The 22,694-nt window shown below is 37.8% G+C and overlaps 1 protein-coding gene across 1 annotated transcript in view; it reads right to left on the bottom strand.

Moving 5' to 3' along the window:
* The window catches only part of ABCC8 (ATP-binding cassette, sub-family C (CFTR/MRP), member 8), an 80,560-nt gene that overhangs the window by 51,071 nt on the left and 6,795 nt on the right, over positions 1-22,694 (bottom strand). The window contains exons 4-9 of the mRNA XM_010563839.1: positions 19,123-19,289; positions 16,673-16,915; positions 15,599-15,787; positions 9,267-9,431; positions 7,119-7,274; positions 499-633 (exon numbers count right to left, since the gene is read on the bottom strand). Of these exons, the coding sequence (XP_010562141.1) occupies positions 499-633; positions 7,119-7,274; positions 9,267-9,431; positions 15,599-15,787; positions 16,673-16,915; positions 19,123-19,289 (1,055 nt within the window). The remainder of the gene's footprint in view (positions 1-498; positions 634-7,118; positions 7,275-9,266; positions 9,432-15,598; positions 15,788-16,672; positions 16,916-19,122; positions 19,290-22,694) is intronic.

Raw genomic sequence — 22,694 nt, forward strand, 5'->3', positions numbered from 1 at the left:
AAATGTGCTGCTCCCATCTGCAGGAATTTCTAGGTGATGCTGACTGTCTGCTTGGATGCTACAGGGATGGATACTGTCGACATTTCTGGAAGGGTATACGCTGTTGATGTGAAGGCATTACTTATCACACAGGAATGTGCACAAATAACTCTCATTACCACCCATGATTTGTGGTGGAAGAGATTTCAGCAAGCTGTCTGGCTCCATTACAGGTTCATATGGCTTTCTTGGCAGTGCAACAGTGGCTGAATGTGGGGATAAGGTTCAGAGCAGCTGGGCATGGTAATTCCTATGAACCAAGGTAACTTTCTCGGCAGTGATGCAGGTGATTCAAATTATAGACAAGCCAAGCAAGGGATCAAGGAACAGCTCATGACTTAGCAGACCTCTAAGCTCCACAGTTCCTGGTCAATGTCCATGGTTAGCTTTGTAATTCCAAACACAGACCAATGCATAATTACCAGAGATTATATCATGTACAAGTTTGAAGACACTTACCAATGTGCTTCTCTGCGCCTGTGAGAGTTTTGTCGCCACAAAGTACTGAACAGGTGCAAGGATGATGATTACTGCTGCTCCAATTAAGGCACTGATTCCAAGAAGGTAGTAGAGCAGAAGAACTCCTACAATTATCTGTTGGAAGAAAAGAAAGTGAGGGGAAGGCTTGGGATGGCTTCACTTTGTATATGCACCACAAAGACCAGTCACAGGGTAACTGGACAGCACGTTCAAAACCAACAGCCACTGCAGCTAACCCTAGCCCCAGACATCATATATTCTGCCTCCCTGGCACAGTGGAGTTTGAGCAGTCAGGATATTCTGTCAGAAGACCAAATACACCCAGCTAGTGTTCCTCTCCCACTTGTGGATTCTATGTATTTCCATTTCATGGACTCCCCATTATGAACAGTAGAAGATGGTTGTACAGATTTGCATATCTTTTATAATGTAACTCTCACAGCTATTTAAAATAACTTTACTTAAAAATACATACTTTTATAAAAAAACCTTTAAAATAAAATTTAAAAGTTATTTTAAAATACTTCCAAAGTAACACACTGAGATATTCCCTTTGCAGTCACTATTAAATATTTTTCCCCATTGGCCAGAAGATGTAGCATGCATTTTCTTTGACTTAAGATTCTTTTTTTTTTCCTTCTTTGACATTTAATCATTTTTACACTGGGGAAGAAATTACATCTCCTAGTTTGAACAGTCTACAGTCTTTACTAGTCTACAACACAAGGGACTTGCACAAAGAAGGAATGCTTCTTTGCTTGCTATAGAAGCTAGTATGAAATAGTATTAAAGATATAACTGATCCTGTAAATGTTAACATGACATTATTGCTGATCAGTTCATAAAAAAGGGACATAATAAATCATATCACTAAGAATGTCCACTTCAAATAAACTGTAACATAACCTTGCAAGGAATTGTTTTAAGGATGCTTAGCACCAGACTGGTGATGACTATTAAAAACAGGTTACAAAAACAGCTTAAGAAAAAAAAGTTTGTCTTTGGATAAATAAGAATCTAGAGAGCCACAGTCTGGATGGAAAGGGATACTGTAAGCAGCTCAATAAATGCAAACAAGATATACAAGCTATCAATGTTAGTTACCACTATTCTAATGACTGACTCCTAACCAATCTGGAGCACAGACACTCTCTATATTTATCAGTATAAGCTGAGAAATTAATCAGAAGACATAGTGATAGAAAGTTAATTTCATACATCGTTTCCCTTAATTAAAAAAAAAAAAATTAGAAGTTTCCTTAAAGCGTTAGCTACTAGTCTTGCTATATTTGCATACTCTCATAACCCTTAGAGAAACACTATATTACATCATTTTAAAGCTCAGTAGTCATAAGCCCATCCATTCCCACACATATTTATGGGAATTGGGTGTTTCCATGAACAAAAATGGAGTCCTTACTTTGCACATTTCCATCTTGACATTTCCATGAATTTAAGGCACACAGAGAGAGAAAATACATTTTTTTCTTAACAATCCTTTGATGTCTCTCTGCAGATGAACTAAACTAAAATGTGACTCTTAAAATGAGTCACAGTATTTACTTAAACATGCAGTAACATGAAAGTAAAGTCCTAGTGTATATACACCACACAACTAGTAAGAGCAAGGTTTAATTTGTAAATTAAAAATCTTTTAGTGATGAGTAAGTGAGCAATCTGCTTCCATCTGAAGCCAGGAAATCCATGAGCGTACAAAGCCAAAGAAAACATGCAAGGCCTCTCCTCTGTCAGATAGCCCTGGCAGAGCTCCCCTCCAAAACTGGAAATGGTCTTGGTTTTACAGATTAAAGACATTCATTCCCAACTGCTTCTTCATGGGCAGACAACCTAGGCACTCAAAATACAAGCAAGCATTAAACAGTGCACAGTTAAGAGATGTTCAAAACTACTAAGCCAATGCGGAACACTCGCCCCCTGCTTTCCCCCACTACTAGTTGTTTTTCAAGGATGTTATGGGACTGGTTGGTTCAAGAAGCAGAGTCTCAGCTTCTCACACAGACAAGGGGAAAGCTATTCTAGCTATTGGATCCTGAAGGAATTGCTAGCTCACAGCTTCTTCCCCACCATCCTAGATATTGAAAAGGTCTGTCTTTGCAATAAAAATTTTATGTTTTCAATAAATTAGAAATGATCCCATTTTCATCTTCTTTATATTGTGATAATAAGGGCAAACTTTTAAAATACATTCATCATGTATGGGACAAAAAAAATATATATTCTCAATTTAAGTATGTGAATACTAGTAGGTGAAAAGTGCTGACATCTGTAAGCATTATTGCAAGTAATTCTATATTTATTATACTGCACACTACACAGTCAAGAATAAACAGTACATAGATAATATCTGAACGGCTGCAGGACAGTATCTGACAGATGGGAAGACTCTCATTAATATTTCTGATAAGGTAACGAGCATATTTTTAAAAAACTGTGCAACAAAACACTTTGCTTCCCTTTCATCAAAATCCCAAAGCTTTTACCTGTCAGAGATACATATCACAAGCAAGACACTCACCAATAGCTCTTTTTAGTTTGTCTTGATTATTTACTGAAGACAGCAAACACTTTCTGCCAGAAACTGCTTTGTGGCCAGTTTTGAAAGAGACAAATGTCCTTTCATTACAACTCTAAACTATCCCTGCCAATGAACCAGAGATATGAGAATACAGGATTTTTTTAATAATAACAATGAAAACAAACAAGGGTGTTTATAAAATGGAGGCAGTGGGGAAAGCCTTTATAGGGCCTCATTTTGCTCCCAGGGTTTGAGCCAAGCCTACTGACGGCATCTTTCAATTGATGGACATGCCCAGGCCTCTTTTCATGGGTTTCAATGGCCTTCAAACAGTAACTTAAGGCAATGATAAAGCTCCTATTGACTCCAGTCAGAGCAAAGATGGGGCTCAAATTAACTAGACTGTATAGAAAACCTAACTTGTTATGAATGGCTAGGTCTTCTAAGTCGAGGATAATTACAAAATCCTCAGCAGATGCTGAAATGCCAATTGTTAGGTTAAGAGCTACAAAACAATTAAAAACCTGTTTTAAATAATAATCAAGTTTGTTCAATGTTTTTATTAGCCATCTCTCCAGCATCCAGTAATTGCTTTCACTGCCTCATAAAACAAGGTATTGAATGAATGTTGCAGAAACATGCTTTGGAGAAACCTTTGTGACCACCATGACTTGTTGATTTGTGCCTTACAATGCATGCACCATCCACAAAACAGGAGCATGCTTTGACACTGATCATCCTGATCTAAGGAACATCACAGGGTCTGAGTTTTAATGCAAATATAATCATATTTTCAGATGACTGTCAGAAAATCTTTATGAGTCTGTGACTTCTGGCACATTACAGCAAAATGTTGTTACAGAATATGCAATTAAATTGGCTTAATTCTAAGTTGCACTAAAGCTGTCCCTACCCTGAGCTGCCAGAGTGGTCTTACAAAAAGCATGCATGAAATCGGTACCTCTCACATAGCCTGTTTTACTAACAGACTTACAATGGAGACTAAGCCTAGGGGATAATTGGACCCTAAAAGTTATCATTAAAGAGGTGGACTCTTCTTAATGCCTCATAGCTCTTTCAGCAATATCATTTTAGCAGTGTACAATCACTGACTTCTTACTGCAGGGTACTTCTAGTAAATGGACAAAAAATACTCTGACATCCAAACTACTACTAACAAAGAGCCAACTTGTAACCATATTTAATATTGTATTTCCTATCAGTTTCTCTTCATTACCGTTGTCTTCTCTTTTGCAATTAGAAATCAATATTAGCACATGTTCCTTGATAATTGTTTTTTTTCCCCACTTCATAATAATCTAGTTCCCTTTTTTCCACCCCATAATTTCAGGGAAACCATCCTGATGCTAAAAAATAAGTCAAGTTTCTTCCTGAAAAATTCCTGCTGATAATTGCTATATCCACCACCCTTTTTTAATTCTAGAAAGTAAAATGTTTTGAACTGGCATATAAGTCTCTCCAGTATCAGGAAAACTAGTCTATACCCCAATGCAGTTACTCCTGCACAAGAACAAGACAAATACATTTATACTGTATGAATGCAGCCATACTATAACCTGTATAAATATGACTACAAGCACTTTAAACCTTAATATTTTAACAGGCATAGTTATATACAGCTCACACATGTAGAGTAAATCCAAACCCTAGGCATGAAAGCAGAAAGTAGTCATCAGTTAGTAAGCTGCTGACTGTTTACACCTTAATGTGCTCGCTATCCTGATTTGAGGCTTTACACAACTCTCACTGGAGTCAGCAAGAGTTTTACTAGAGATTCAGACAGATTTCTTCTTCCTCCAGGTTCAACTGCAGTCTCGAAGCAATCTGCCCCTCATGACCACAGAGATACTAGAAGACATATGGTAACATACTAGATTTCAAACACACAGCAGAAGTGTGAAGACTCCCAGAGTATTTTGAGGACGCTAACTGGTTTTCCAGAGAATAAATCCTCCCCAAGGATTGAGACTACACGAGATGCATTCAAGAACTCACTATCACTGACAATGAAGACGACCTGCATTGCCCCTCCCCAGTATTTTCCTCAGTGAGGAAAAAAACCAAATACAGGGAAAATAGTTAAACCAGGTTGTTGGTTTGTTTTTTTTTTTTTCCAGGTTAGGAAATTAATCTGGCTTACCATGCAATTAGATGATTTTAAGATGATCACAAAGGAGGACTTGCTCATTTGATCTGTAGCAGCCTGACCTCTTGTTTTTGACAGGAACAAATATAAAACCCACTCAGTTCTAAATTGTATCTTTATTGTCAGAAAAGAATCCAGATCTCCTGACGGCCAGCAGTCTAGCACACTCATATAATTTATATAATCACCTGAGTGGCTGGCTTTTCTTCCCTATCCCCAACTTCTCAATATAGTATTCTGATATGCTCAACATCTTACAGAAGAAAATCATTAGTATCAGATGTTGATGCACACAGGAACTCCTAAGCAACACTCGTAAAGCCATGTTAGAAACTGACTGGAAATATCATCTGCCAGCTGCAGTCCATATACTGTCTCATGAAAATTATTTCCTTTTTGGGCAAGAGCAGGCAACACAAAACGCAAAGCTGCTGGGTAGGTTACTTGCAGCTTTCTGACTTCCACACCAGCCCAATCAGCCTCTGCATAGTGCTGGAACCAGACCACCTTTGTGACATGAACACAATGGAGTTTTCATCATGTTTTTGAAACTAAATGATACTTTTTGAAAATATTGAGTGAATTTAAACTCTACTGCCTCTTTTGTTTGTGTTTACTTTTAGCACTGGAGCACTCTTGACAAATATACACTGCATAGCTGGAAGAAAGCAGAAAAACTTGCAGAGTAATGTATTAATATCAGATGAAACTATGTGCTTCACTGTCAGTTTTCTCAGAAAATTCCTAAATGGAAGTGCAGGAGGTTTCTATGGTTTTGTTTAAGTACTGGCTCTTCCAAACTAATTTCCACTTTTCCACTGTTTCAGTAAGGGTAAACTTTGAAAAATGAGCTAAGGTTGTACTGAGATCACTCTGACCTCCTACTACTCTGTGTCTGCTCTACCCTTTTACTAGCTTAAACTTAATCGCATGGCCATCCAGTGAGACAGACCACTTCACAGACTCAGAGGAATGCTACCTCACTGAAAAAAGACTAATTTTCATCAGATTAGTTTTTCTATAGCTCCGCAAGCTCATGTGACACAATGCATAATTTATAGAGCTGGAACAATGAAGGAGATAAAAATGCCATGTTTCCATGTTGAACGTAGCCTACGAACTGAACGTTTCAGTAAGGGAACAGGCTTAGATGAATTTAAATCAATTGTGAAGGTACCCTCTGAGATGGGACTCTGCTTTCCTCATCTTAAAGACTTGATAAGACACAGTTGTACTTCGTTGGGCATTACACATGCTGTGAGGCTACAGGACATGGAACCCAGAGTCAGCAGGTGACTGAGCATGACTCAGAACACTGATCTGCCCCATGTCACGCATGTGGGAAAGAAGATCGAAGGGGTGAGGGTGATATTTAGAGACAGGAGACCAAAGGCACCAGAGAGAATAAAGTAGCAAAACAATTTCATATAACACATGAATCTGTGGAATTTCGTACACAAGAATGTGTCATCCATGAGGCAGCAGTAGTCTTAAGGGATGTCCAAAGGACAATCTCTAAGCAATCATATTTTTTAACAAACTGCTACTTCTCTTGCTTCTGCAGGGATTCAAAAGACAAATGATTGCAATACATGCTAGTTAACTCCCCTGATGTAACAAATGAATGCACTGGAATAATATGACCTGCTGCACCCTATAAATTCTTGTCACAAACACAAAGCATGTTTAGCAGCAGTCAAGATCCTAATACAATCCTAGAGTCCCATCACAGATGTGAAATATATTCCATACAATGTTTCTAGATATTAACAGCCTGAATCTTACTTCAAGTTATTCTTTAACTTCTTTAATATCTCTACTTTCATAAAATTCATACGCAATCGCTCACTACAGACCGATGCGCATTAATAAGAAAACCACGTTTGAGCTCCTTACCTGTACTGGCATAGCCCAAAGGTTAGGGCAAAGAAAAAAGAACCACATCAACTGATTTGTGTCTATGGCAACCAGGTTACAGATCTGGCCTGCAGTCATCTCCCCCATAGACATGTTAGAGGTTGAAAGCTGCATAATTTTATTGTATATTTTTGTCTGGAAAAGAGATCAAAAGGTGTTAGCATACAGAAATAAAACAAGATTTCTAGCTCCATCTTAAACACATGCATTCTGAGGGAAACCAACGTTCCCAATAACTTGAATGAAGAACTTAAAGTTTGGCCTTTTGTGTTATGATGAAAAATTTTAAGCTACAGTCTTATTGTTCACCCACAAAAAGCACAGTGCAATTAGGTACATAATGGTTGTCTAAGTACTCCCTTTTTGCATCCCTGTGGATCAGTAAGAGAATGAAACCTTTACTGCCCCAAAGGTCCAAGAACCATACTAACAACTATGATTTGTACCTCCAGCTTCTCCATGTACTGCCCTTGCTGTAACTAGTACTAATAAAATATTAGCACACAATATATAATAGTCAATATATTATAACCCTTGTTATTTTTCTCTGACAACTGATTCGGGTCCCATCCAGCTTCAGGACCATATTCCTGGCTGAGAATGTGCTATATTTTGTCTAGAGAGCTCAATCCCATTACAAAGTTTAATTCACAGATAACTAATGTAACAGGTCTGATTCTGTACTGAATTAAGTAGTTTCCGCAGTGCAGAATAATAGTATCTTAATACACAATAATGAAAGTGTACTTTTACCAGTTGGTTTGGTAAAAGGCTACACAGTGATGCTTTGCCGTCATGAGACTTGGCTGACAGGAGGCACCCTGATTCAATAAGTGCCTTCAGATCAAGTGCCAGCTGTCCATCATGAAGCATAAAGTCATACAGGGCACATTGAACAGGTGCAGGTTTACACAGGGGAGGAAAAGAGACAGAAGGTTTCAAGAAAATTGAAAAATTATAGGAAAAAATTGTATAAAAAAACTGGCACAGAGACTGCCATTAATACTTATTCTGCTGCTTAGAGTGATGGCTGGAAATTGTCCTATTTGAATGGTCTGGCTGCCAGCGTTATCTGGGCTTCTGTGTAATATCCAGTGCAGAGAACACAAAGCTTTTCTTCAACAAAATTAATGTAGCACTATTTTCCAAAAATTCCCCTTTTACACTTGCTGTGGTCCATGTATTTTTCAGTTAGTTGCAGCTCTTCTGCTTGACACAATACATGCAATTTTTTTATATATATTTTGGGTCAAATTTTTATTTCTTAAGGAATTTTCTACTTCACTCTAATAAGGGAAAACCAATGGGTAGAATCCAGAAGTCTGGCAGCTGACAAGTGCCTCCAAGTGTAAGATCAAAAGAGGATTAAACAATTATGCTGCTATTAAAAGCATCCATCTATCTCACAGACTCTCACAGGATCTATGTAGTTCCGTGGATAAATAGTGTAACTTATAAGGCTGGCTTTCAAGCTGGCAGAGGGTAGGTTTCAGCCAGTGCACTTGGCAATATCGCCTTGTAATCTTACACCTAATTCTCTCATTTCCAGGCACAGACCTTTGTATACTACATAAAACTTTGATCTGCTGTTCACAGTTATACAATGATCATGGACTCCATTTTACCAGTCTTACTTATGTTCAGTAATTACAGACTCCACAATGCCTGGCAGATTTTTTGTGGCTTGACCCATGGAATAAGACACTACTCCATGCACTGGGAATACAATCTATCCTTTTGTCCAAAGTATACTTAGAAGACATTTTAAAGCTGTATTATTTGCATGGGATGTTACCAAAAAATGCACCTTTGAGATAGGAAAGGTGTAGTTCACAACCTAAATTCTTTCAAAAGTTACATTCAGTTTTACTGAGAGCAAATTTATGCTCAAAGGTAAGAAGAAGTACAGCATTAGATATTACAAATAAATGTTTATATAAAATCATTAAATAAGATGCAGAGGAAGGAGAATGCAGGTCTAAGTTAACACAATGTTTAATGGCAATGGTTACATTCAATACATTTCAGGAGAGACCCGTTTCAGAATTTAACAACTATAATTAAAAATTGTATTTAGAAATACACATGACTGTATGAAAACAGGTTAATTAATAATATATTGGCTACCTGTATTGCACCTCTCAAGTTGATCCCTGTTTCAATAGCAACATAATATGATGCTTGGAGAAACGTCCTTTGCAATAGAAGAGCAAAAAATAAGAGTACAGCCAAAACATAAGCATTGGACAGGAACTCTTGAGACGAAATAAAGAAGACACCCAGAATTTTAGTCTATAAAAAAAAAAGAAAGTTAGAAATCAGGTACAATGGTAATTTAATTACTGGTTTTGCATAATTAATAAGCAGAGATAACCACAGCTGATGACTTTGAAAATGCGCCCAACCTTATCTGAAACCTCACAGTTTATTAATTCAAAGAAAGAGTCATATAATGTGCCAACTCAGTAAGCTTTATTTAAATGCAGAATGACATTTATAGGATTTTTGATATCCTTCCAAAACTCTAGGACACTAACTCACTCCATAAGGTCATTTGCTAAAAGATGCGCACTGCCCATTGTTGGAAAGGACTAGTTAACATCCTTTCAGAGAATTTAGTATCCTTATTTTAGCACCTCATGTTACTGAACACTAAAATGACCTTCACAAATTTGCCAAAACCACATCCTTCCAACTCCTGGAACTACACACATTATTTTGGTTTGCAGTATCTTGTTCAGCATTTTTATTTATGGTCATTACCTCCTAGCAAGTTCATGAGTTCACCAAAGTGCATCCTGAAGCATGTCAATAGCTTACTAGGAAAGCAGTGCATTTATTCTGGATTATATTTAACAAGCAGACACCTTTGGTGCCACAACTAGCCAAGAGGCTGGCTCACCTTGGGAAGCCTTCTGAAACTAAAATGTCTCTGCCCTCCTCTTTCTCCCCTCGGCTCCTTCAAAACTTTGACTGCTGGCTAATGCTGCCATTGAAGGCAAAATTAGGAAGAGATCTCTTTCATTTCCCTCTCAGAGGGCTTCTTGTCCTTTACACTCTGGCTGTATTCCTTGCTCAGCACATTTCTTCTTGCCTACATAGTTTCTTTGCTGTTGTTTTCAAGACTGCTATAATACTTAAACTATATTTCACAAACTCTCACTGTACATTTTATTAGATCTGATCTGCACCTTGCAGTTAACTGTTTATAGAAACCCCACATGACAAGTTAATACAGAGGCTAAACTCAGTTTTTAAAGCAGTGATTTTTTAAGATGAGGCTGAGCCGGCTGAAAGAGGAACGAACTTCTCCCTACCTCTAATTGCACGTGGGTTGCTCCAACCTGCATTTTTCTGTCGCTTCCTATGCATTTGTTTGGGAGCTAATTGGATCTCTTCCTGAGCCGATTCAAATCACTGACAAAAGAAAATCAGCCCAGGAAAAAAAATCTGCTACTTCTCATTTAATTGGCCAAATCAGACCACAGAAGTGTCCAGTCAGTGCCAGAGCTAGAGCAAAGGAGAGAACAGGAGCAGGGATGACAAGGAATGTGAAAGGAGGAAGAGCAAGTCCTTTCAGCAGTGGTGACCCAATAGGTCACTTCACCTTCTTGAGGAACCAAAGTCTTGCGGTATTTTTTCCATCTCTTTTTACTCCATCTTTTGACATTCATAATTGCTCCTGCCATTGCTGTAGTAGGCACACTATCCCTTTGACATCAGTGGGGTAATTTATAAGCTTAAAAGCAGAGAAATGTATGCTTACCTTTGCAAACAAGTAAACAAGACGATGAGCAAAACAGTTTTTGAAAGGATCCTTTGTTTTACTCCATGAGAAGAGCACATACAAGAACACATCCAATACAAGTTTCCTGACACAGTGCCTCCCACCTCACAAAGCAATATTCCTTCTCGTGAGAGGAAACTAGTCTGATCTGTCCACACAACTGTTTAACCGTCTGTTGAGGTGCCTGGAAGGTCATTCATCAACACCAAAGAGTCTTTCTCCATATCTGATCACTTCCAAATGAATTGTGGAACTCTTACATGGCCAAACTAAGCAGCTGTCAAAAGACTTTTGTCTACTATGTAACACAGACGGACATGTGTGGATTTCGTAGGTTTACCCCCTTTTCCCACTTATGTGGCATTTATTACAAGCTACTCAGATTCAGACCAAGGCTAGACACAAAGAAAAGCAAGTAATTGTGATTCCAATCCTGTAAATCTTTGTTCATGCAAATGTTCCTTATTTCCCTAAGGAGACATCTTGATAGTCCTATACTACTTTTATGTATGTATACAGTGCAAGAACTTACAAGAACGTGGAAAATTTCCCTCACTGACACTGAACAGTGCTGAGCTTTATGCTTTGAAAACAGGGAATAAAACCTATTTTATTCAATAATTTATTTCTTGCTCTCAAAGGTAAATTGTTAGATGATAATATTTTCCAGTTCAGCTAGGTACTTCGACTTCAACCAGATTTGATGCACATAAACATGTCTGCAGTCTGTAGGGCCACTGAACTAAATAAGGAATTAGCCTTCAGAGAAGCCCTCTGAGAAAGTATTCAAACATACAGAGTTTTCAAAGTCAAATCAATGTGAGCAATCACTGGGCATACTTGTTTCTTTAAATCTGTATCAAGTGCAACACTGACCAATTATGTTACACATCAGCAATTGTGTTCAGATAGAGAGTTAACTACTGTTTTAGTTATTTGTAACTTAAAGGGATTTTAAGCCCTAAATTATTACTTATTCCACAGTAATTCAAATGGGCTACAGCAGCATTATATACGACAAAAAGTCTATGGTACAGTAAAAGTGAGCCTCTCTTCCATATTATTAACGGTCTTGCAAGTTCAGCTTTTCAAATCAAGTTAACTTGTCTTCGACCCTTGCAAGATGTAACTGTGGTCGTAAATTTATTCTTGCTGTAACTCTGTAGAATAAAAAGGAAGACTTGAGGCTCTACATTTAGCCTGGAAGCTTTAAAAAATGTACCACAGGTCTGGAAAATTACAAGTACAACCAAGTCTCCTCCCATGCTACCTGTAAGGCCTTGATAGTGGAAAAGAAAAGAGAAATTCACAAATTGGCCAAGTCCATGGCCAATTAGATGCATCCAATTTATCTTTCTGACTCTTAAATATAAGCATTAGGCACATGGAAGGTGGAAGAACTGCCCCTGCTGCTCAACTGTACAAGTTTAAGAGCCACCTATTGTTTCCTGTGCACTGTTTATATACTCAAATACAAAACAGAATGCAAAACAGTATATAACTGCAAAACATGTTGGTTTAAAAAAAAAAAAAAGAAAGAAAAAGCACATTTAGGGAAAAACGGGATCATGTACATTTGTGATGTTTTCATTTCAGACATATCTTGTTAACTTGCAACAGTGACAATCTTTCCTTTGAGTTACCCTTCCTCAGGTCAGCTATTATTTTAGCAGTTCTTCACTGGGATTTCTTTTTATTTCAATACAGGGTAACATCCAGGAAAAAGTGGTATCTCTAATACATTAAAAACTAAAAAAAGCTTCTTACGAAGGCAAAGCTAGAACATACAAGTCTGTGACACTGGGAGATCGTGATTGTCAAAGCTACTAATGTGACATCAAAGAGAAAGGCTAGAGCATTATCACAATCATGAACCATGAAGGTTACAGGTTGTGCTGTATTATATCAAAGGCAGTAACAGAAGCAGCACAATTTCAATGCTGTCCTACAGATACACCTGGCTAGTACTGTTAATTACTGCAGCTAATACCACTTTTTACTGTATTTAAAAGAATACCATTTTTTACACAATCATGTTTTGACAAATCACACTTTTCTAGCAATGAGATTTTGGTGCAGTGTTGATTCACATCAAAACACTGTATAATAGATAAACAAGGAGGAAAAGCAAGACGAATATTCTTGTTGTGTCTTCTAGTACTCACCTGAGAGAAAATGAGGACTTAAACATATATACATAAATGTCACACACAGACGGTGAAAGCACAAAGATATTTGCCAAGTCTCAGATGCATTATCAGGCCATTATGGTTTACAAAGTCACAGAGCATCTGTGTTTAAACTACAATAGTTGTTTAAGTACACTTGTCAGCCCGCAGGAAACACAAAGAAGTAACTGAACATCTACCGAACTTTTTGCATATAAGGCAACTTGTTTGAGAAGTTGATGAACTAATTAGATGTTTTATTTTCAGAAATTACTTTGGGGACGTTCAGCGTCCCCCCCTTCCTGATGATTTCAGGATAATACCACTTTTTAGAAGTGCCAGTAGGCTCTAACACTCAGAGAAATTCATGTCATAAGAATGTTCATAAATATTGACACTGGAGTTATAAATAAACATACATATACACACCCACACAAGAGTGTGACAGAATTTAAGATGCTGTTGTGCTCTAACTGCGGCACTAACTAAAGCAGTTAATACTGCCCGTGACGCCCACGTGATCTCAGAGTTCCAGCTCCATGGTAGTTTATCTTTGTCACAAAGGGCCTGAAGAATAGAGCAGATACTGTATTTTAGGATCTATCTCTTTGCTTTCAGTTTCACAAACAGAATTTCTGTTTGAAAGATACAGTTGAGCCATTACAACACGTCCTCAATCTAATCTATTTAAAATGAAGAAATGTCACTTTAAGGGGTGGGTAAAAGACGCTCTCCGCTGTACTCACAGTTTACTTTGCTTATCCAATTCTGTCCCACCATACGGCAATTCTTTCCAAGGCCCTCAAACTCAGCAGCACAACAGACACAACCAATGTCTCCCCCCAACTTATCTTTACCTTCATAAGACAGTGTTTTAGGAGGCTTGTTTCTCACACCTATGCGGCTCTCACGAGCAAACAATTAATAAGGCAAGGTTCTCTTTTCTTGACTCATTACAAGTAAGGATGTAACATTCCTAGTAGTAGAGCTGGTGGGTTTTTTTCCAAAGTAGACCCAGTTGGCTAGGTATGTGTATACATGTGGGAGTTTTCCTAAACACCTCCATCTGTTTACAGATGGTTTGAATAGAAAGCCTTCATACGTTTTAGAAAGATATTTCACCTAATCCAGCAAAAGCAATTTTCAAATGTAAAGGTAATTAGCCTCTTAACAAAAAAAGAATGGGTACAAATCAGGTCAAAACAGAAGGAAAAGCCTCTTGGAGACCTTTTAGCAAAGATAAATATACACCTGTGTCACCCATGGACTGTCCCCATCAGTGAATCTTGCTGTTAGGTAATCCCCAAACAGTATAAATGACAACAGCGAGGCTACCACTTTGCTACATACGGTGAGGGTGTCAATGCTGGATGAGGCCGTGTAGGGTTTATCTGGACCAGACCTGAGCTTTTTCCACAGAGAAGCACTAGCTGATACTTTAATAGGAAAATTAAATAGGATAATCTGTAAATTGTGATTTGTTATAATTTCAGCTGAAACAGTGTTCCAAACAAATTATCAAGAAGCAGATCTAAAAAGCTCCCACAGTACTTTGCTGCAACATAGCCCTATAGTCTTAATTTTTTCATTTCCTGCTTTAACTGGTTTCCATTGAATCTACTTGCTACATTAAAGTTTCCAAATATTGGGATAAGGATTGCAAAATGGATAAACAATTAATTTTAGCCTGAGGCCTTTGTTAAACTCTCTGTAATGCATCTGATGTATTTAAATATTTATAGTGGACCTAATCCAAAGTGTACTTGAATGAATGGGTATATTTCTGTTAGTGTCAACAGACTTTGGAAATAAAGTCTATATCAAACAATAAGTGAGCTGCAGAAATAAACTGATCTTTCTCATAGAAATCCAGCCTGAGTGACCTCACCTTATAATGAAAAGATGCTTCCTGAGTCTGTCTTTTTTTTTTTTTTTCCTGTAGTTAATCAAGAAGTACATCTGTTTCTTCTTGGGGAACATTTGTTTAAGTAGCATCCCTTAAAAATATGTTTCAGTTGATCTTTCAAAACCTATCTCCCCAAAGACCCTAGTGGAAATTCTTTGTCACAGTTAAATTACTTGGCATTTTATTGTCATGACAAAAGCCTGCTTTAATCCTCTTAGACATCACTCATTTTTGGAAATGAAAAGCCAAGCCTATTAAAACCACACTTTTTCCTTTCCAAAAAGCACTTGGTCACATACTTGAATCAATCTTTAATCAAGACTGTACCTAAAATCCTTATGATACTAGTGGGATTCTGGATATGCTTCACCATTGTCTTGAATGAGGTTATTTTCCAGAATGCAAGCCTGACTAGATGCATGGGTAATGTGTTTTGCTCCCCATCAAGGTAGAAAAGTGGGTAATAGGCAGTACATACATACTGTCATTTCTAGCATTCACAAATACATTGCAGAGTCACTTCTCTTTACTGAGGCCAAATAATACATAGTCATAGCATTACTTTGACTCCTCTATTTTTATGAAATTTTGACAGTACCTGTGGGCGGATGGTGTTATTTCCTTTTCCAACATTGTGAACAATCCCAGAGATGCAGAGCGGACCAGCAAATCCAAGCAAGTCAGCCAGAATACGGAACGTGCTACTGAGAAGTAAGGGTCTTCCAAAAGCACAGCAGAGAGCACGCCAAATTGATCTGGATCCTTGTGGAGATGACGACCTTCTGCTCTGTTCAGAATAAAAAAAAAATTAGTAAGGATTATGTTATACATTAACCTCAGGTCTGATAAATTATTGGTATTTTTATCCCTGCTTTAATTCATTGACAACCAGCTGCAATCTTTGAGCTGGAAAAGCACAGGAACTACAATTATTGTTTCATTTGTTCTTATAGAGTCAGAACGAAGCATTAATTTGTACTCTCCTCCACTTCACAAAAAGAACCATGATTTCTTCCCTACCCTTAATAGGGATCAAATAAGTGTGGTGTTTGTGGTTTGCTGGGGGAGAAAGAAAAAAGAGGGAGAGAACTAGCAGCTGGGGTTTTTTTTTGTTTGTTTTTGGTTTTTTTTCCCCTGTGAACATAGAGACTGGAAACCTCCACTCCTTTTAGACAGGATGCAAAAGACTTCTCTTAAAATCCTGATTACACTCAGCTCCCACCAGGGAGTCAATTTGAGTTCAGGTAGTTTCAGCCCTGAATTCTCCTACAGACAAACTGTAACTGAAATAACATGGAAAAAATAGTCCTGTGAGGCCTCATTAATATTGACTCTGTAATTGAATGATTCCAGGTTCTTATTAGGAAGAACGATAATGGTGTTCAGTGAATACAGTCTGTAATTACTTCCCACATCAAAACAGAGGCCATTTGGCTTTACACGCATTTAACCAGTAATGTGTTCGATATGCATGTTTTGGTAGAGAAATTTCATTATTTGTATGAGGTAAAACTGAGTATGTGATCTCTCTGTATATGGAAAGCTATGCTAATAGATACTTCATTTGCATCATGTCTGTTTATGTAATTTTATATCATGCTTACAGCATAAAAAGTAATGAAAAACACAAGCACTGAGCAAGCAGACGGACATAATTCCATGCTTTGCATACCTTCTGTGCTTCAAAGGCCTCATTGAGGCGAATGTAATTGGTCAGAGCTCTCATTGCAATGGGAAGCTTGCCTATGGTTTTCAAGTCTATTGGTTTTTTGTGGGCAGTCTTGATGAATGTATTCATCCACCAGTATGTTCCTTTGGATAACAGATTCACAAACGGCTGCAAGAATCGAACGCCAAGGTCCTGGAGATCCTCAGGAGGTTTAACTTCTTTAGGAGTCTTGAAGAAAACATACCTCTGAAATTCAGACAAATACCAAAAGAATCACACTAAATGCATACAAAATAAAAGTCCACAAAGAATAGATAAGAGATAAAGGATGTTGCAGATAATCAATGAATCAGTCTCGGTTTCGCAAAAGTACTCAAGGAACTTAGGTATTTAAATTCAACCAATACAGCAATCCAGTTTCCTCAGGTACTGAGTAAAATCAGGGGCATCCAGTCTAGAAATAAATCATCCTAAACATTCACTGTTGCTTTATTTATGGGGTACAAATTTGCACACTTGTAGAAAAAAATACTTACCTTATATTTCAAATAGTACAGTCCCAGCCTCTGTCTCTGAGTTCCAGACAGTGCAACATGGGATGCACTAGCTTAGGCACAGCCCTGAGGCTATCACAGCGATTCATCTTCCATACCATACTGCCTCGCATTTAGTTAGCTCAGAACGTGGAGTTACCTGTCCTGTCCTGAATGGGTCTGGGAAACCACCAACCTAGAGAGTGCATATGGCACCAACAAATGTTTTCATTGGCTTAAGCATCAAAAGAGAGAGGGCAGACTGCTGATGATTTCCTCTTGTCAAGACAAAACTTTTTCAGACATCGCTTATTTTTGGGAATGAAAAGCCAAACCTCTTAAAAATACACCTTTCCTTTCTGAGAAGTACTCAATCACATATTTCATTCAATCTCTACTCATGACTACCTAAATCCTATTAAACTTAGTAGGATTTCTGGATATGCTTCACTACTATCTTTTCTCCAACCATAGTTGGAGAAATAATTCACAGATCCTAGAAAAAATGGTGATGGGGTTGGGAAAGGCCATCTAGAGGAACAACGGGAATGGCGGAAGGAAGGGAGAAGGTACAGCTGGGACTGAAAATCGAACAAGTCAATCTTCTGTCTTCTGGAAGAAGATGGGGGAATGCAGGAGAAAAAAGGTGAGGGCAAGGTCTGCTGTTTCTGCTAGCATAGAGGCCTCACCCCTTAGTTTTGTTTTCTTTTTCTACCCCCCTCAACCCCCACCCCTCCTCCTCCTCAGTGGTGGCCAACTGTCCACGCACCCCAATCGCCTCCTTCAGCTGCTGCAGCAACAAGCCTGGCTCTCCAAACTCTCCCACTGACACAATAGGCAGTAAAGAAATCCATACTGCTGGCTAGTTCATTCTATGCATCTTTTAATAATTAAACCCAAATAAATACAACATAAAAAAGACTACAATAGGCAGTGACCATTTTTTATTCTTCTTTGTGACCTATAATTCCACAGTGATTAAATCTCATTACGCAGTTCTATTATGAGGAGGTTCATGAGCAAGTGTCTCTGATGTCACATTTGAATTTTACTTTTCCCACAAGCCAATCCACTGTTTTTCATTTATGATATAAATACTGAATGTCCCGCATTGAGGTTTTTATTCCTCTTTCTTTCAAAGATGTTACTGAAAAGGCTGCTTTTAGACATATTTTTGTCCTAAGTTATTAAATAAACATACAGACACACAAAATCCCCCAAGAAAACCACAAAAGAACAAATACATGGTAGACACAACTTTCATTGCTGAAAGTGTTACTGGAAAGAGTTCACATATTAATGTGAGGGAAACAGCAAGAAAATTTATATGGAAAAGTTTCTTTCCTTCCTGAGACTAAGTTTAATTTGTGCACACAGTTAAGTGTGGGACAGGTGAAGGGAAGAACTTTGGCATTTATCTATCCAGCAGTCTTCAAAACCATCTCTCAGTTTGGATTATGACTGCAGACACCACAGAGGGGAAAAAAATAAAATATATATATATATATAGCTGGGAGGCTAGATAGCAACCTCAGCTGCCCCAATAAATCACTTTCCTCGTGGAAAATGAGATATATTATTTGTGTGTCCAAGATATTCTCTGATAGAGCAGACAACTCCTTTCACCCAGTCTTTCCTTGCATCAGAAACTGTGAATCATAATAGACATTTTTAAAACAACCTTGAAGAGATGAAATTCATCTTAATTTAACTACAATGGAGTCTGGCATTTTTTGAAATTATGGATTCATCTCACCTAACAAAATTTGATTAACTTCGATTCTCAAATATATTTCAATTTCTAACTGGATTTTTCTCTCTCCTTTCAAAATGCATTTCATACTAAGTACCCAGAAAGGGGAATTAAAAAACCCAAAACAACAAAAAACACAGAAGGAGACTTTTATGATACTAACTTACCCTCACCCTGATGACATTGATTTCTACAGCTAGTAGCATTCCATAGAGAACAACCAGGAGTCCTGTGAGGCAAAATCGAAGCTGAGAAAATCCAACCCCATTATCACAGAACTTTACAAATTTGATGGTTTTAGTTATGAAAGCTAAAGTCCAGTAGAACAGCAATGCTGTAGGGGGAAAAAAAAAAAGTTAATCAGCTCCACAATTGCAAAAATATGCAATAGCAGTATTAAATATTCATTCAGAAAGAATGCAACAAGAATATGTAAAACCAGAGAGTGGCCTTTTCTCATGTCAAAACAGAAGCCTAATTCAACTCCATAAACATGAAAATATTAAGATAATGTTAGCTCCAAATTCCTTTCCTATTAGATTTAGTGGTATTTGGAAAGTTTCACAAACTGAAGGCTGCTGAAGGAAATTTCCATCTGTTGTAAACATGCATCCGCACAATGAATTCAAGGGAGGGAGTTGCCACAGAAGTGAAGGTGGCTGTGAATAACGTTCTTCAAATTTGGTTAATGCTACAAGACTGCTACAAATTTGGCTTGAAGGAAAATTGATCTCATTCCCCCTGCAGATTTCTGGGACATATGCAGGAACAGATATTAAAATATTTTCTCCAAACTGCTGCTGCTCTGTTGTTCAATGCAAATTCCGTATATGTAATTTATAATGCAGAGACATGGGCACATCAAGGAAGGGTGTTCTGGCATTCATAGAGCACAACTTTAACTTTTGAGAGTTCTATACTGAACTTCTTGTCTAAAAGTGCTCATGCTACCATCAGTTATAGATAAATAATCCCTGCAGTAAGCTCTGGTGATTTGGAAACACACTCCATGCCATTCACCACTGTAAGCCAGCTCTTGTTCCCCATTCTTAAGGAAATACCTTCTAGGGTATGTTCTTTTACATGAATTTTTCATTGCTGCTGTATCTGCCATGGTACAACAACTGGAGTGTGCTCTAACTGCCAAGAAAAACATGGATATGCTTTCTGAGTGTCTTGCTGCAACACCAGAGAAAGTCTTCAACCAAGACATTAGCAACTCTAACTTACAAATACGAATAATCATCAGGAACTTGCACAAATTCCAAACAATCTGTGGTGTTCCAGCTACCCTGAGGCACCCTGTGGGGATATACTGTGGGGCTACCCTTTCCAAGCAAAAATAAATTCAACACAGAGAGTCTGTATGGGATTTGGGGCTGCCAATCCTGCTCCTATGGAAGTCAATTTCAAAACTCTCATTTAAATGAGAACAGTAAGTGGAACAGTACAGGAGTACTGGGCATTAGGACATTAGCCAAGAGAGTCTATCTTCCTCTAAAATTAATAGGCCAGTTTGTAAGAAGAAAGCACTAAGAGGTCAGATATTTCAGGACTGTATTTTAGTGGCTGATGCAGTTGCAGAGATGATTTAAGCCACATACTCAGAGAATCCCTCTTATAAAACTATAGCCTTCCTAGGTGAGGCTTCTTACCTTCTTCCCAATTTATACTGCATCAAATCTAATCTCCTCATCCTGCTTCAGATTGTTTCCTACCTTTAAGGCACTATTCCTTCCTGTTTGCAATATGTCTGGCTCTAAAAATCTCACTTCATCCAAGAATACATTCCATATTGTTCTACTCTTAACCACCTTTATCTGTCAATCCTTGTGTTTTGTCTCATTCTTCTTGCAACAGAACAGGCTGCGAATGCATCTTTCTCAGAGTAAAGAGGACTTACACAAACATTGCACACTGAAAATCTGCACCAGCAGAGGACACCTAAAAAAAACAACCAACCCAACTGGTATCTATATAGAGCTCTTAGAATTAGAAATAAGAACTAGCAGAACCATTCTCCTATTTAGAATTTAAATAAGAGTCTATATAACCTTTTTAATTATTATTATTTTATTAGAACATTCATTTATCTTTTATCTAAGAAGTATTAGAAAGCGCCAAAGGCAACATACTCAGGTGATAACTGACCTCCCACTGTCATACCTTCTAGAAGCATTTGAACTTATTTAGCTTCTTACCTTTGAATACAAGTGTATATAATCTAATCTGGCAGATGTTCACAGGCCCCTCAAGATAAGGCTCCTTGGAAAATATAGTTATGGCTCTTCCTTTTAAGCTTTGTTTTTATCATCTGGCTGGTGAGTGCATATTGGCTGAGACTTTCTAGAATTATCCCCAAGAACATCCACTGGCCTGAACTGCCTAGTAATCAGACCACAGAGGCATGCTTTCATTTACTTGATTGCTTTAAATCTATTCTAGATGCCTGCAGCCTAAAAAGCCTCGCTTCTTCTTGGGCCACATGAGCTACCACAACCCACAACATCAGAGCGTAGATTCTCGCCTGGCGCCAGACCACTGAAAACTAAGCAATGTGGAACTCAAACTATTCTACACCTTTATTGGATTAAGCCCAACATATGAAAAACCATGCACCTAACTGGATGGGATTTATTAATTAACCTGTGTCTGTTTGGAGAGAAATTTTATGTACTAAGCAATAAGCATTGTATTTATACGATAATAGGAAGTGCCATTTTCAACAATAAACTAATTCCAAGGGAATTAACTACAATGTCAAGGCACAAGAAATTTAAATTAGAAAACTAGATTACTGTCAAAAGTGGTAAGGCAGTCCTGTAATTATGATTGATAAAAAAAAAAAGAAAAAGACAATTTTCTTAAATAAAAAAATTCATGTTTTCCCATACTACTATCCCTTTCAGATTAAAAACTCTAAGTCCTATTGTTATGTCATAATTTTCTCCTACTGTTTAGTTTCTGAGATTTATCTATAAAACAAATAAACTAACTTAAAAAATACTGCAATCAGATGCTAGCATTCAGTTACATATTTTGAGCATCGAGAAAGCTAGCAGATTTTCCAATTCAGTAAGAAAACTATTCTAAAATGTGTCCTGCTAAACTGTACAGCTGTTATGCACCCATTCTGCAACACTATGCAAAAAGCACCAAAATTAGCATTATTACCAGAGTCCCCTGGTAAACAGCACTGTACTGGCAAAGCTATGTTTGTTGAAATATAATTACAGGGCAAAACCATACAGAGAAAAAGATCCAGACCAGTTCAAAGTATTCCAATAGTTTGGACACTCAACTGGGACCCTGGACTCAATCATTAGCTTCAGAGAATAAATATTCGAAACCTTATCAACTTTTTTTGATAAGAGATAGTAAGAATAACTACTTCAAAACAGCCAACAGCCTAAGCATAAAGCTGAAATGCAGGACAGTAGAGGAACTTTGCGTCCTTGTCTCGCATACCCCAAGGGAATGTGCTAATTCCCCAGGTCTGTTATGGTATCTGCCTCTTGCTTGTTTATGAAGAGCTGCAAATGGACTTGGTTTCCTTAAGGTACAGAGTGAAAAAGATTTTTAAAAATGAAAACATCTCAAAGGTTCACAGAATTGGAGAATTCAGAATTCATGAACAGACCTTTAAGGGTCTTCTGCCCTGCATCAATGAGAGTTCCCCCACTGGATTTAGTAAATTTAGGATAAGGTTATGTCAGCCTTTGCTTTATATGGCTACCAA

Source organism: Haliaeetus leucocephalus, unplaced genomic scaffold (genome assembly GCF_000737465.1).
Source record: "Haliaeetus leucocephalus isolate CR32 unplaced genomic scaffold, Haliaeetus_leucocephalus-4.0 Scaffold173, whole genome shotgun sequence".
Classification (NCBI taxonomy): Eukaryota; Metazoa; Chordata; class Aves; order Accipitriformes; family Accipitridae; genus Haliaeetus; species Haliaeetus leucocephalus.